The 15,402-nt window shown below is 65.6% G+C and overlaps 1 protein-coding gene across 1 annotated transcript; it reads right to left on the reverse strand.

Annotated features, from left to right (window-relative positions):
* Window positions 1–350: 350 nt before the first annotated feature.
* On the reverse strand, window positions 351–3,181 carry RNF223 (ring finger protein 223). Its single transcript, XM_079698699.1, has 2 exons — window positions 3,049–3,181; window positions 351–1,576 (listed from the first exon to the last, which is right to left on the reverse strand). The coding sequence occupies exon 2, from the start codon at window positions 1,565–1,567 to the stop codon at window positions 809–811; it is 759 nt and encodes a 252-aa protein (XP_079554825.1). The 5' UTR covers window positions 1,568–1,576; window positions 3,049–3,181; the 3' UTR covers window positions 351–808.
* Between the last annotated feature and the right edge of the window lie 12,221 nt (window positions 3,182–15,402).

Below are 15,402 nucleotides of genomic sequence, written 5' to 3' on the forward strand. Positions count from 1 at the left end.
ATGCGGCCTGGTGTGACCATGGTGGGGGCTGTGGAGGAGGGCTCTGGACCAGGCCAAGGCCCCACACCAGTCCCGCCTGCCCCAGGTACTCCAGGCCCTCCCCATCTCCCTGGGAGAGCCTCACGGCCCCGGGGGCAGCCAAGTCCAGAAGCACCACAGCCCATCCACAGCCCGGAGGGGACCCTCTAGAACCTGCGGCCATCCACCCTAGGTGCTGCTGGGAGTGCAGTCCAGTGGGGGTGTCCTCTGGATTGAGGGTCTTTGCGGAAGGGGCAGACTGGGGGCTTTTCTGGAGGGAGAGGCTTAAAGATGCAGGAAAGAGGACACACAGGGTGAGGACCCGTTACCACTGCGAGTACAAAGTAATGTATTTAAAACGGTACAGTTCAGGAGGGCGGGCTGGGCTCCCCGCCACTGCCCTCTGTCCCCCTGGCCACCCAAGGGGAGGGGCCAGCCCTGCCTGGGGAAGGGAGGAGCCGTGGGCGAAATGTGAAAATAAAAGAAAGATGGCGAGCCCGCTCCCTTTTCAGCAAGGGGCTGGTCTTGCGGGCGATTCACAGTGTGTACGGGGAGGGGGCCTCGCCAAGCTCTCTCCTGGACCTCAGTCTCCCCATCTGCAAGATGGAAGTTAGGGGGGCGGCCTCTGGGGCCCATAGGGATCTGTGATCCCTGGGAGCTCGGGGGACCATTTTGTCCACCCGATAGGAGCCAGGCCCAGAGAGGGGGGGGCAGGTGTGCCGAACCGGGTATGGGTTCCTCAGAGATCCCAGGGGGCTCCTCTGGGATCCCGGGGGTGAGGGTGGTAACCCTAGTTGTCAGCCAGGGACCCAAGCGAGAAGGTGGTGGCGGCTGTGGCGGCGGCGGGGGGCGGCCGGGGGAGGCAGTGCAGGCTCCCGGTCCTGAGCGCGCACTGCACGGGCCAGAGCACCACGCAGAAGAGCACAAACAGCAGCACCGCGATGAGTGCCGCGCGCCTCCAGTCGCTGCGGTGCGCCCAGCAGCGGGCCAGGCAGCCCCGACGGCGGGCAGGGCCCGGGGTGGGCACGGGCGCTGTGGGCGTGGCGGGCTTGCTCGGGCTCACGTCCACATACACGAAGCCAGGCGCCGCAGGGCCAGGCGCAGAAGGCGGCAGGCGGCAGCACAGCTTGGTGCCCTCCAGCCACACGGGCTCTTCCCGCCGCAGGTGTGCCGGCATCCGAGCCTGCAGCTGGCGGCTGGTGTGCAGCGCGGGGGCCCCGGCAGCGGGCATGGCCGTGGGCCGCCGGCAGAACGGGCAGGGCACGGCCTCGCTACCCGGCTGGCCTGCGGGCTGGGTGGCTGCCATCCGTGCAAGGCACTCCAAGCAGAAGACGTGGGTGCAAGAGAGCTCCTTGGGTGTCTTGAAGACGTTGTCGTAGCCCGAGAAGCAGATGGAGCACTCCAGAGGGGAGGCCACTTTCTCTGATCCAGGGGTGCCAGGGGACCTGGGGCTGCTGGCTGAGCCGGGGGACCTGGGCACTGTGGCTGTGGGCCTGCTCCTGCCGGCAGGTGGCGTGGCCGTGTGCCACACCTGCGGGCCTGATGACATGGTTCTGGGCTGTGGGACAAACAGAGACCCCTGTGAGTGACCTCGATTGCCCCTTTCCTGCAAGGTCTGTCTGTCGCTGTCTCCCCGTCCCTTTCTTGCATCACCCAGAGATTCCGGGAAGGACACTGCCCATCTGCAGGCACCCCCACCAAGTCCCACGTGTCCCTGGCTCAAGGTCTTTCTGCTCAAGTTGTAACCCTGCGCTCCCCAGCCCCTCACCTGCTGAGTCAGGGGTCAGCATCCTGGGGTGTCCCAGCCTGCCTGGGCCCTGTGGACCACTGCTCTGTAGACTCCTCCCACCAGCCCTGGCCTACCTGGACGTGCCACTGGGCAGAAATAAAGGTGATGATGACAATGGCCCACAACAGTTAACTATTTGCATCGGGGCTCTGCCGGGGTGGGCCCTGGGCACGTGATACAGAACGGGCACGTGATACAGAACATCCACGGTGCAGAAGAGGCAGCTCAGAGGCTGGGGTGACAGCCAGTGGGACCCGGGCTCTCACGGGAGGAGTGTGGCTCTGGGTCAGGTGGAGTGGGTTTGAACACAGATCCCAGTGTGGGCGGCCGATTTGGTTGGCGCGCACCCGACCTGCGGGCAGTTGTGTGAGGGTGGGTGCCAGGCCTGGCTGGGTGAGGGTTGGGACTCTGGATCTAGAGCCCGCCTGAGCTGGATGCGCTGCGGGAGACTGGAGGGCCTGAGCAAGCCTGGTGGCCGTGGCCCGAGGAGGAGGTTTGTCTCCCAGCTACGGCCTGAACCTGCAGGGCCACCTGATGCTGGCCCTCAGGGCCTGGAAGCGCTCCTCAGCCTGTGGCCAGGGGAGCGGGGGGCGCGGGGTGCTGGACGAGCCCCAGCCACCGTCTCCAGGCCGGCCCGCCCCCGGGGAGGGTCACACCAGCCGCAGCTGCCGTCGGGAGGCAGTGGGACGTCCTCCCCCCTCGCCCGCTGCCCCTTCACGGGGCCCAGGCCTCCTCCCCAGGCGGCCACGTGGCTCCTGCTTGGGGGAGGGCAGGTAAGGGGCTGACTCGCCCTTCACCTTCACGACGGACAGGGGAGGCCAGGGCCTTGGGAAGACGCTGGCCACGTGACCCCGTGGAGCCCAGGAGGCCCCCCAGGGGTGACCTGACCCTGACGTGCTGGTCAGTCCAGGAGGGATGGTGGGATGACTTCGCAGGGACGTGCCACGAAGGCTCAGGTGTTGCCGCCTCCTGACGGTGACCGCTGTGAGTCACGGTGACATCACCGTGATGTCACCAGTGCCCCGGCATTGCAGCATGAGATGTCATTACGTTTGGTGACAGCAGTTGCCGCAGGCCAGGCAGCAGCCTCAGCAGGGTCTGGGGGTGCTGCGGGCTGTCCTCCCCCAGCCAGTTCACCCCATATAACCGGTTCCTTGGCATGGAGGCCCCACCCATCTGAGGAGGTGCCCCACCCTGAGCCTGTACAGGTGAGAGGTGAGTGCCAGCTGAGCCGGCCTTACCTGGTAGCCGGGGTCAGCGGGGCCCGGGCACGACCCTCTTGGCTGGCACGGCCAGGTTGAGGCCCCGAGCTCACGCGTCCGGGCAGCGCTGGGTCCTTCCCCTCCAGGCCAGGCCGGCCTGTGCACTGCCTGGCCGCTGTTCCTCTCGAGGGCCGCCGGGGCGCGGGGGGGCGGGTGTGTGTCCTCCTCCAGGTGTGGAGCGCTGTCTGAGGCAGGTGTCAGTCCTCTGGGCGTGGGCTCCCGGCAGGTGTATTTATACGCTTGCTCGGGATCATGCTGGCCAGGGGCGCGGCCCGCTTCCAGGATTGGCTGGCCTCCTGTCCTGTCCCTGGCAGGCTGGGCAGCCAGCCGAGGGCGGGGAGTCAGAAGTGAGAGGTCTGGGGTGGAGCCTGGGGTGGGGCTGGGGGTCAGTAGGGATCTGTAGTCTGGGCAGGTCTGGGGGGGTGGCCGGATGCCTGGTTGAAAGCTCTCCCCTACCCCCATGGCCCCTGAGATGCCGGAGCAGCCCCTCCGGAAACAGAGCTGCTCACCAACCCTGTTCCAGGTGGCGGCACCTGAGCTCCCGGGTGGGCCCCCCGGAGGGTCCCTGCCCCTCACCCCGGCGCCCACCTCATCCGCGCGGCCGCCCCCACCGTAAGCAGCACCACCCGAACTGGGGCTTCTGCTGCCCCCGCCCATCCCTCCCCACTTACAGCCTTTGGGGGCCTGGAGGGAACTCCCTGCTCTGGGTCCAGAGAGTGGGGTGAGGGGTCAGGGCTGGGAGCACCCAAGGGCTGAGCCAGGGGTGAGGGCGGGCCAGGCGCCAGGCTGGCCACAGGAACTTGTTTCAGGGGAGCGTCTGCTGGGGCACCTCAGTTACACACGTAGGGCAAGGACTCCAGGGAAGCGCCCACTCAGCCAGGGGAGCCGGAAGTCTCCCCGGGGGACGGGGAGCAGTTTCAGCCAGTAGGTACGGGGTCCCAGCAGCCCACAGGGCCAGCCCGTGCAGAGGCCTGGCTGGAGGCCAGGATGCAGGGGGTGAGGCTGTGCCAGAGGGCCCTGGGTCCTAGCCAGGGGCTCCCCCATCTGACACCGGATCCTGGTCCCAGGGTCACAGCAGGCTCTCCCCCACGCCCCGTGGCTTCCCTGCCCCCACCCCCCAGCTGCACGCAGCACACCTCAGTGTGCACCTGATCTAGACTTGGGGCCCAGCCCACCTGAGGTGGGACCCCAATCACGAGCCTGTGGGGAGGGGATGCTGGGCTTGGTGAGGCTGGGAGCAGTGGTCCACCCTGGTGGGGGACGGCCCACCTCATCCCCACCCACCAGGTAGGGGCCCCCTGACTCCTCAGTGGGTAGTCCAGGACCCCCGGAGGCTGCCCAGCCCCAGTAGCACTAGGAGAAGCACTGACAGCCAACAGAAGTCAGAGGTCAGCAAGAGGAAGACCCTCCCTCAGGGTTAGGAAGTGGGTGCACAGAGCAGGCTGCCTGGGCCAGACCCCAGGAGAAGCCACAGCGGGATGGGAGGGCAGCCAGGCCTGCAGCCACAAGGAGGCTGAGGTGTGGGGTGGCTGCAGGAGGGGAGGGGACCTGGGCTTAGGAAGGGGCTGGGGCTCCCCTGTGTGCTCCAGGAAGGGGGAGGAGCCTCAGCCAGGGGCTTGACGAGGGGGTGGGGCTCAGAGGGGGAGGGTGGGGACTCGGAGAAGGGGTGGGGGCCCAGAGAACGAGGAGTCTCTGTGAGGGGCGGGCCAGTCCGTGTGTGACGGGGCTCTGGTTCCCACGAGCGTCGTGACTCAGGGTCGGTCACATGCCGCCTCCAGGAAGCGTCCTCGGTGCTCTGAGGACACCTTCCCAAGGGTTCCTGGGAATCTCCGAGCTCCTCGGTGGACAGTCAGTGCCCAGAGGCAAGGGGACAGGAACACCTGAGGGATGTGCCATCTGGGGTGGTGGCCAGGGCTCACCGCACGGGATCTCAGCACATTTGGGGCCCACCTGGTCCCCACACACCTGCTCGCTCTCCACCTTCACGCGGGAAGAGCAGCTGCTCCAGGTGTGAGCGTGGGCTTCGCCTGAGTGGCCGAGCTGTTCACCAACCCACCCTGGCTGGGTGTGCGAGCGCACGTGTCTGCGTGTGCAGGTGTCTGCATGTGCAGGTGTCTGCGTGCGTGTGCACGTGTGAGGGGAGCATGGCGGCCGGCACGTGACCCCGGGGCTGGGACTCACTTGCCGGACCGGGCAGAGAACGAGGCCCACGGCGAGCACCCCCATCCAGTCGCGGCTCTCAGATGTGGGGTCCCGGAGCCCTCAGGACACCTGGGAGTCCTGGGCTGGACACAGAAGCTGTCCTTGGCCAGAGGGGCAGGAGAGAGGCCTGCCCCCCGAGGCCCCCGCTGGCCACGGCCCCCCTGCCCCCAGGACTGGGGTGAGGACCGGCTTCAGATCCCTGAGGGCTGCCGGGGGCACACGAAACAGCCAGTGTGGGGAGGTCCCCACACGGGCGTAGATTCTGGTGTCCCCCACAGGTCAGAGGCTGGGCTGAAGCAGGGGCTCAGGGGGCGCACATGCGCCCGGCCTCCCCCACCGCCCGCCCGTCCCCACACACACTCTGGGCTCCCGACAGGCTTGGTGAGGCCCTCTGGCCTCGAGGGGACTCCTCCGGTCCTGTCCCTCCAGCATCCAGCAGTGAGCTTGGTCCCCAAAGTCGGCCTGGCCTTGGAAGCCAGCTCCTGCTGGGGCCCGGTGCCCAGGCCCCTGCCAGGCCCTCTGCCCTCGGGTCACCCCCTCAGGCCCTGCTCGCCCTGCCCTGTGCTCCCACCTCCCACCTCTGCAGTGGGTGCAGCCTCTTGCTGACCTCTGACTTCTGACAGCTCTGGGTGCTTCTTCGGCGCTGAGTGAGCGGATGAATGAACGAGCAAGCTGCAGCGTGACCCCAGGGCCGTGCCCAGCACCCGCCCCAGGCCGGGCTCACCTCCCGGGGCATGGGGTTCCCCGTGGTGGTTGACACAGTGGGGCTGGGAGGGGATGGGTGCCCCACCTGCCTGCTTTGGCCTGAACTGATTACCCCACACATTGGCCTTATCTTGGCTTCTTACGTGAGGGCCTGGAGTCCGGGTGAGGAACGGGTGACGGAGAGAAACTGGGGAGGCGGCTGTGCATGGTGCCCGGCCCAGACGCCCTGCCCCTGCCAGCTGCCCCACCCCCATCTCGGGTGCCCCCCAACCCTGCCCACTGCTTTCTCGCCAGGATGCCCATCAGGGTCATGGGTTCACGAGTCCAGTGATGCCCCCCCCAACTATTTGGGGGCCTGAGACAGCCGCACCCAGGCCCAGGGGTCTCTGACAGCTGAGAGCCCAAGGGCCCAGGCCACACAGGCCTGGGAAGTCGGGAAGCATCTCAAGTGTGGGGACCAGAGGGCTGCAGGTTCAAATTCAGAGTTGAGTTTTGCCGCCGGGGATGGGGCACAGCTGAGGCTGGGGGCTGCAGGCAGGGCCGGGGACAGGACATTCGAGAAGAGGGGCTCTGGGGGGCCCTGGGGAAGCCGAGGGTCATCTTGTGCCCACAGGAACCCCGTGGGCGACCCACGGCCCCTTAAAGCTGTCAGCCTGTAGGCAGGAGGTTCTCGGGCAGCCGCCCCCCAGAACAGAGGGCAGAGCCTCCCCGCAGCCCTGACTGTGCTGACGCAGCACCCAGGGCCAAGCAGACACCCCCCGGGTGCCCCGATGGCTGCAAGCCTCAGACGGGGCGGGCCAGGCTCTCTGCCCTGCCCCGGCTCTGGCTGGGACGCCTGGGATGAAGCCTGCTGCCAGTCGGCAAAGGTCCCTCCAAGGGCCACCCACCCACGGGACCCCACCTCCCCAAGGTGCCGCCAGCCTGCACTCTGTACCCACGTGTAGCTTCCTCCTGGGGGCTGTGAGCCGGGCACCACGGTGACCTCCCCGAGAGGCCCCATGGGTGCCCTGGCTGCACGGGGGCCTGCAGTCACTCGTGACTTCACATCCCCCATGGGCCCAGTCACTTTACAGAAAAGCCCCCCTAGGGGGCACCCACACTCTTTCCCATCTCGGTCCTGACGGCTGGGGGCCACCAGGGAGTCCTGCTCTCATGAGGCAGCTTGGGACAAGCCCCATTCTCCCAAGGCTAAGGTCCTGAGGGCTGAGGGCTCCCCGCCCTCCCCAGTGCGAGGCAGGGCTCGGCAGCAAGGCTCCCCCCCGCTGAGGAGCAGGTGAACCTCGGGCCGGCGAGAAGGGCCTGAGTGGTTTATTGACGCTGATCTCAGCGGCCGCCCCTCTCGGCTGCCGGTCAGTCATCGTTCACGTCCTGGCGACCGAGCTCGTGTCCATAAACCACAAACACCCCAGTGGGAACCCCAGTGCAGAAAGCAGGAGGCTGGCCACACAGGCCCTGCCGTGGGCCCCGCAGACGTGGACCAGACACCGGAGGAGAAAACGTCAGTCCCCGTGGAGGCTCTGGGGAGGTCAGGCAGCACCCTGCCCATGCTCAGTGGGCACCCCGACGCTCCCCCATTTCCACAGGAACCCAGAGCCGTCCGTCCGCATCGGGCCGAGGCAGGGAACACGGGCTGCTGCCTCGGGGCGGGGGCGGCGGGACGGGACTGCCAGCCAGGGCGGCCCTCAGCAGGTCCAGCGAGACAGCCAGTCCAGGCGGCAGTCACAGGTAAACGTGGCCCCGGGTTGACACGTCCCTGGGGGGCCATGACCTCCAGCAGCTTCAGGCCAGTGTCAGTCCCAAGGTGGATGAGGACCTGCAGTGCCTGGGGCCCAGGCGGGGTGCGGATGAGGGCAGCGTGCCTCCTGGACTTCTACACAAAATGCTTTCTGCTTAAACACAGAAAAGAGTCAGCAGGAGACCAGACGAATCACTCCTGCAGTGCATGGAAACGGGCAGCTGTGGCCGTGCAGGACAGCCCTGCGGGCGCCTGAGCCCAGGGGCCGGTTTGCAGGCCCCAAACTGCCTGTGTGTGGATGCGGCCGGACCCCCCGAAGGCCTCGGCCTCACTGCTCCCAGAGCGGGTGCAGGGGGTCTGCCCACCACGGGCTCCAAGGCGGAGGAGCGCCCGGGTCCTGCAGGTTGTCTCTCCAAGGAGCCTGTACCCCACGCGGCTCAGGGACGGAGGCTGGAGTGATGCCCCGGGTCCGTCACGCTGAGCAGCTGTGTGCGGTGGGCAAGGCCCGCGGGCAGGCGGCTCGCACTCCACACCTGTGGCCGGAGAGGGACGAGCCAGGGCCACGTGCAGGCCTGTCCTGAGGCCTCGCTGGGCAGCGCCCAGCCTTCGTGTGGGCCCCCCCTCAGCAGCACGCGGGGCTGTGGCTGGGCCACGGGATCAGACGTTGCTCACCCGGGCCTCCACGGAGGAGACGGCAGTGGGGCCCACATCCCTGTCCGAGGACCGCTCGCGCCGGACGTAGCGCGGCTTCCGCACTGAAACGGGGTCAGAGACAGGCGGGATCAGAGTGGGGCCTGGGGCGGCAGGGAGGGCCTGAGGTCGCGGGCCTCCCTGGGGCTCCCGGGAGTGGGGCTGGAGCAGCCACCAGGGAGGAAGCCCACCGGCTCCAGCTCCCGGACACCTGGCGCCCCTCGGCCCGGGAGAGGGCCCGGCTCTCCCAAACACAAAGGCACAGGTCATGTGATGCGCTGTAGGGTGGATGGTATCCCCCCTACTACAAACGCGTGTCCATGTCCTAAGGCCCAGAACCTGCGGGTGCAACCTTACTTGGAAAAATGGTCCCTGCAGATGTGATTATCTGATGGGCCCTAAATCCAGCGACCAGTGGCCTCGGGAGAGGGAGGGAGACACAGAGGGGAGAAGCCAGCTGAAGATGCGGCCCCAAGCCCAGGGACGCCTGGAGCCCCAGAGGCCGGGAGAGGCAGGAAGGACCCGCCCCAGAGCTTCCGGAGGGAGCAGGTAGCCTCCAGAACCGTGAGAGAAGACACTTCTGTTCTCCCGAGCCCCTGGGTTGCATACTTTGTTACGGCCGCCCCAGGAGACTGACGCAGGCACCTTGTGCTTGGACATGGCGCCACTTTGGAGAGATCAGACAAGTGTCTCACTGGACAGGGCAGATCTCGCCTTGACCGAGGGACTTCTCTGTCCCCAAGGAGAAGGATGTCCTCACCTGTCCCCACTCCAGACCTCCACACGGTGGCAGGAACACGGTCTGGGGAAGAGGCAGGTGGCCTGTGTGATGTGACCTCTGTGCTCACAGGGTCACCTGTGACACAGCTACTGCTCAGGAGGGACCACAGGAGGGCCCCGTGCTGGCCACTGGCTCCCTGCTCAGGCAGAGCTGGGACCTGGTGGAGGGCTGAGGGCGGCAGGGGTGACCCCTGACCCGTGTTGGGAACACCCTGCCCCCTCGACAGACACAGCATCTCAGGAATAAAAGGGAAAAGGCACGAAAGCTGTGGTTGATGAAGGGGGGCTTGGCCGGCACCCCTGCAGCGGCCACGGGCCTGGCGTTTTGAAATTCCCACCAGAGACGAGGCATCCCGACAGGGCGAGGGACAGGAAGCACTGACGCACCTGAGGATGGAGGTGGGGGAATCATCGCGGCCTTGAGAAGGGGAAAAGGCACAGTGAGAACTGCAGACGGGATGGCCCCCAGCCCAGACACAGAGACACCCAGACGCACACACACGGGGCCTCAGCCCACCCATCAGGTACTTACAGCTTCGCCAGGCTGCAGGCCGGGGGCTGTAAGGGAGAGCACAGGTGTCACCTGGAGGCCACCCAGCTGCCTCAGCCTGGGGGGGCCCTCAGCCTTGGGGGGGGTCCCTCAGCCTCGGGGCAGGGGTCTCTCCGTCTGGGAGGGACCCTCAGCCTCTGCTGCTGGGCCCTCAGCTTGGGCAGGGGTCCACAGGCCTGAGGTGGGGGCCCATCAGCCTGGGGGCTCCACAAGCCTGCAGAGGGTCCCCGGCTCCAGGCTCACTCCAGTCCCTCACTCCTGTGCCCAGCGGTGCCCTCAGCCTGCCCGGCCCCATCTCCCACCACACGCTGGTGGTCCCGCCAGCGCTCTGGGGCCAGCCGCCCCCACCCCCAGCAGACAAGCCGGCCTGCAGAGTGTCTACCCCCATCACCCTCCACACTGAGACCCCACGACATCCACCCAGAGCACTCCCAGGACGTGACCGCCCCTCTTATCCTCAGGCCCGAGAGCCACGTGACAACCCAGTCCCCTCCAGGGTGCCGCAGATGCGGCCTCGCACCGACACCTGCATCTCGGCCCCAGCCCCGCTCCGTGCCCCCGGGCACACCCCGGCAGGAGGGGTACCTTTGTTTCTTCCATAGAAGACGTCAGGCAGCTTACTGGCACGCTTGAGGTAGAAGAATGCAGCCACGGAGAGGATGAGGCCCGAGCTGATGAGAAACGTCCCCAGGAAGAGGGAGGCTGCCACCTGGGGGCCCCCTGCAAGCAAGGTGAGGGCTGCCGGGGTGCACACCTGGACTCCCGCATGGGCCAAGGGGTTCACACATAGGGGTGTGGGTCCCCCCTGCACTCGAACTGCCCAGGCCTCAGGTTCTCGGAGGCGTGGGCTGTCAAGACGTTCAGTGATCCTGGCCCCCGAGCCCCCCGTCTCCTCCCTTGACACTCAGTGCAGACTCTGGGGCCCCCAAGGCCCTGGCGCGTGGATACACCCCACCTCGCCTCTCTGGAGCTGGTCAGCTGTCACCCGGGGTGGCCCTCCCAGCACCAAGATGCCCGCCGTCTTCACCTCCACAGGTTCAGGCGGGCCGGCGGGCGGATGCCAAGCTGGAGGCTCTGCGTTTAGGTGCCCGTGGGAAGCGCCTTTCTGACCCTGACACACAGGCACAAGGCCGGCCACGCTAGAGCCTCAGGAGGGACAGGTTCCAGCTACACTGCCCCAAACTTGCCAACTGGAAGCGGGCTCAACACTGGACTGCAGGGGCCTCATCTGCCACCCTCTGCTGCAAGGCCCAGGCCCACATCACAAGAAGCTGGGGCTGTCTGGGCCCACCCTGCCCCAAACACTGCTGGTCGGCACACGCCAGCACAAGGCCACTTGCTTCCGGTCCTGAGACTCACAGGGAAGGCCTAACGTGTCCTCTGCTGAAGGACCGGGGTCTGGGGGGTCATGACCCCCATCGCAACCCAGTCACCTCAGAAGAGGTGGCTACACCCTGGGGCAGGTCCCGCGCCGTGACTGCAGTGGTCACTGGTGGCCTGGGCACCACACCCCCGCAGCCTGGCCACTCCCTGTGGCTCGGCCAGCATCTCAGGTACGACAGGACGCCTCGCAGCAGGAACAGGCGGGGCACCAGGGCGTCTCCCGTGTCTGCACCTGAGGACCAGGTGGTGTGGAGGGCACGTCTGCCTGTCTGCAGCGTCTACAGTCCCCTCCAAGACCTATGTCCTAGAAGAGCCACCGGGAACGGTGCAAGGGGACCTCAGATGCCCTCCCACCTTGGAGAACTGCACATCCTGAGCTCCCAGGGACCAAGGGGCTGGGGGGCCTCTGAGCCAGGCAAAGGGTTAAGACGTGCAGCCCGTTCAGAGGCACGTGGGGGTCCACACCAAGCGACCCCAGCCGCACCCACCCTTTTAATTAATTAATTAATTAATTAATTTTATTTATTTATTTATTTTTGCGGTACACGGGTCTCTCACTGTTGTGGCCTCTCCCGTTGCGGAGCACAGGCTCCGGACGCGCAGGCTCAGTGGCCATGGCTCACGGGCCCAGCCGCTCCGCGGCATGTGGGATCTTCCCGGACTGGGGCATGAACCCGTGTCCCCTGCATCGGCAGGTGGACTCTCAACCACTGCGCCACCAGGGAAGCCCAGCACGCACCCTTTTAAATCAAGCCCAGACCCTGACTTCAAAGCCGGCCGAGCTTCCATACCGTCCGGGGTCCTGCTCCGTGACCAGGGCTGGGTCCCGGTACAGAGCTCTTGGCTGGGGTGGAGCCTGCCCTTGACTGTGGACATGGCCCTGCCATGGCCAGCACTGGTGATTGGGTCTGCGCTGGGAATGGCTCTGATGGTGCCCCCGTGCCGCCCCAGGACTGGTCCGGTGAGCCGAGAGACTTACCAAAACTCGGCCGCCCGGGCATCCCTGCGCTCCTGTTCATGGGGAAGTGTGCGCCCCGGGCAGCGACTGCGGGCAGCAGAGCAGTCAGTGCGGCTGGCTCCACAGGCCGCCCAGACCCACGTGAGGTCCTGGACCAGGCACAGGGGCCCCGCGGAGGACCCCTGGGGAGCCAGAGATGCAGCCCAAGTGGGCCGGAAGTGAGACAGGGAGGTGGCCGTGGGCGCAGAGCAGCCCCCAACCCACAGCTGTCCTGGGGGGCAAGAGGACTCGGGGAGAGGGCTCCTGGGGGGTGTCCACCGAGGGACAGTGGCCCAGGTGTGGGGACAACGACGAGAACTCCCACCCTTTCCTCCAGAACTTGGAGGAGGTGTGGACTCTTGGTGAGAAGCAGGCAGGGGGAGGGGCGGGGGGACATACAGCCTCTGCACTCGGAGCTGTTGTGAGTTCCGTTCCTGCAGCGGATGCAGCTGACGGTCCCGTCCTCGGCCCAGTGCCCGTAGCAGCCTGTGCCGGGAGACAGGAGGCTCAGCTCAAAGCAAGGCCACGCCAGCCGGCTGCCTTCGGGAAGCGCTATGCTTTGAGTCTGTAAAACCACATTTATTCCAGGACGCTAGTTTACCCACTCTGGAAGCTTGGATGGATTTCAGAACAAGAACCGCCTCCGCGGGAACCGCAGCCAGCCCTCTCTCGCACAGGGATTCCCACCGGCCCCTTGCCAGATGTCTCGGAAAGGGTTGCAGAGGCCCGGATGGGGACCCGAAATCGACAGGTGCCGAGTATACACGCTGAGGGGACCAGAGGCGAGCCCCACCTCCCACGTCCACCAGGAGCTGCAGCGCACTCCCACTCGGCCGCCACGAGGGACAAGGTCCGTCTGCACCAGTGTGCTGCTGCCCGCCGGCGGCCCAAGCACATTCGAACCGCATTCCTGCCCTGACCAGCACCACGGCCAGCGGCCTCCCCACAGCCTGCAGCCTGCCCTGGAGCTGGGAGTGGTCCAGCTCTTGCCAGCCAGCGGTCTGCAGACAGTCCACCTTGCCAACTGCGCCCTTTAAGGGCAGAAATTGTGTCTTACACCTTTATTTCTTCTCAACACCCTGGCACGTAGCACGGGCTGAGAGAACGTACTGGAGAAATACTGGTTGCAGGTGCTGGAGGCCAGCACAGACTTGACCAGCACGCACTCTACACACCAACGGGTCCCCTCCGAGGAAGGCCTTCCTGCTGTGACGCCAAGCAGATGGCAGGGTCTGAAGAGTGACGGGGGCGGACGGGCTGAGCGCCGTGCCAGGAGGCCACGCCAGACCCAACGTGGAATCGTACAAGTGTCAGGAACAGGCCTTCGTCTCTTGTGAGAACAGGGCTTCTCTTCCGAGGTAGTTGCGCTCCTTCCCTTCACTCGGCATTTCTTGGGAGGGGCTGACCTCTGGGGGGCTGCTCGAGGAGGCCTAGGAGCACGGGGTCCTGGGTACAGACCTGTCGCCAAGGCAACGATTCTCCCGAGAGCTCCCTCCGCCAGCCCCAGGGTACCTGGGCTCCCTGGTGAAGCTGCCAGGGCTGCTGGCCACAAGCAGGCCCTGCGCTGTGTGTGCAGAGACAAAGCACAGCTGCGGGCAGGACCAGTAACCAGATCTAAGGAGCGAAGGGTGACTTTGCTGAGCCTTAAAGCCCCGTGAAAAACAGCCCAGGGCCTGGCTCACTGGGTTCCCTGCCTTGCCCAGTGAGTAAGGAAGGTCACCGTCTGGCAGGGCCAGGAACCTCAGGATGTGGGGACCTCAAGAAGAGGGGAATTCACCCAAACCTATAGGTACTGCAGGCAAAGTCTGGTGCTGAGTCCTTGGCTTGGCTTCCTGGACTCAAGAGGCCCTGTGAAAAGGCCAGCAAAGCAGACTTAAAAAGAGCCTATGTGGTCAGTCGCTGTTGTGGCTAAATTTCCTTAAACAATCAGGCCAAGTTTAGTGAGGCCAGGCTTTTTTTTTTTTTTGCGGTACGCGGGCCTCTCACTGTTGTGGCCTCTCCCGTTTCGGAGCACAGGATCGGACGCGCAGGCTCAGTGGCCATGGCTCACGGGCCCAGCCGCTCCGCAGCATGTGGGATCCTCCCGGAGCGGGGCATGAACCCGCGTCCCCTGCATCGGCAGGCGGACTCCCAACCACTGCGCCACCAGGGAAGCCCGGCCAGGCTTATTTTTAAGACAATTAGTGTCACTGTGATTCTCTTTGGTAGAAAGGGGGATGGCTGCAGAGAGAAGTGACCTTTCAGTAGGAAACTATGATCTGCCTGTTGGAGCAGATTCCAGTCCTGCTCATCTGGGCCTTGAGGCCCAGCCACCTGTAAACTGGACCGGGTGCTGAAATCTCCCAGTCTCCCTCACTGTCTGGCTCTGACTCTCCATACTATCGTTTCCGCTTCTCTCCCCACCTTCTGACTTGGAATCACAAGGACCAAAACTGCTGTTTCCCAAAGCCCTGCAAACTGATGTGAACTTCGGGCAGTCACCTTGACAGGTTGCGGCAATGGCGGGCCACGGGGAAAGTTCCTGAGAGACCAGGGCTGCGTCGAGGGTCTCCACGCTGCCCCCTCCCCACCTACTGCCCACACACAGAGGCCTCACGGGTGGGGGCCCACCCACAATCCTCCTCCTGAACTGAGTCTGATGGGACGGCCTGTCCCAGGACTGAGGGTCAGTGAGACACGGGAGCTGGTGCTTATCTGGTTCTTTTCTGCTTGTTCCATCTGTTTCCTCTCCCCTTTGCCGACCTCCTATCCCACAACTTCTAACCCAAATCTCTCCACGGCTACCAACTTGGCTTTTAATACGTGAAACTTTCTGAAGGTAAAGTTTCCAGTGGGGAGGGGACGAACCCCATATGGGAGCTGCCCCCGCCCCCAGCCAGGAGGAGACGGGAGTTGGGCGACCGTGTTACAGTCACCCCCGTCCTCCTCAGCCGCCCCAGTGTTTCAGCCACTTGCCCACAATCGCCTCTCTGTTCAACCTGATGTGTAAGCGCCGAGATTCTGCCACTTACTTGGGACTCCACTTCCTCTCGCGTCCTGTAAAACTTGTACACGTTTCTGTACTTTGCTGCTCCTGTCTTACGTCAGCTTATCTCAGGCCAGCTGAAGCTCCCTGCGAGGGAACAGGCAGTCCTACCTGCCCCCACCCCGCAGGCCTGGAGCCACCGTGTCCTCCTGGGGTCCTGCCCCCACCTCCCAGGACGAGGCCCCATCAGCCTCGCTGCCTCTGCCCACACCTCTGGCCCCTCCTTCCCGAGGCCGTCTAAGCTGGCTTATGCCAAAGCTCACCTG

Source organism: Hyperoodon ampullatus (genome assembly GCF_949752795.1).
Source record: "Hyperoodon ampullatus genome assembly, chromosome: 2".
Lineage (NCBI taxonomy): Eukaryota > Metazoa > Chordata > Mammalia > Artiodactyla > Ziphiidae > Hyperoodon > Hyperoodon ampullatus.

Coding starts and splice junctions, on each gene's coding strand:
- RNF223 (XM_079698699.1), bottom strand. CDS start 1,567: ATGTCATCAGGCCCGCAGGTGTGGCACACGGCCACGCCACCTGCCGGC.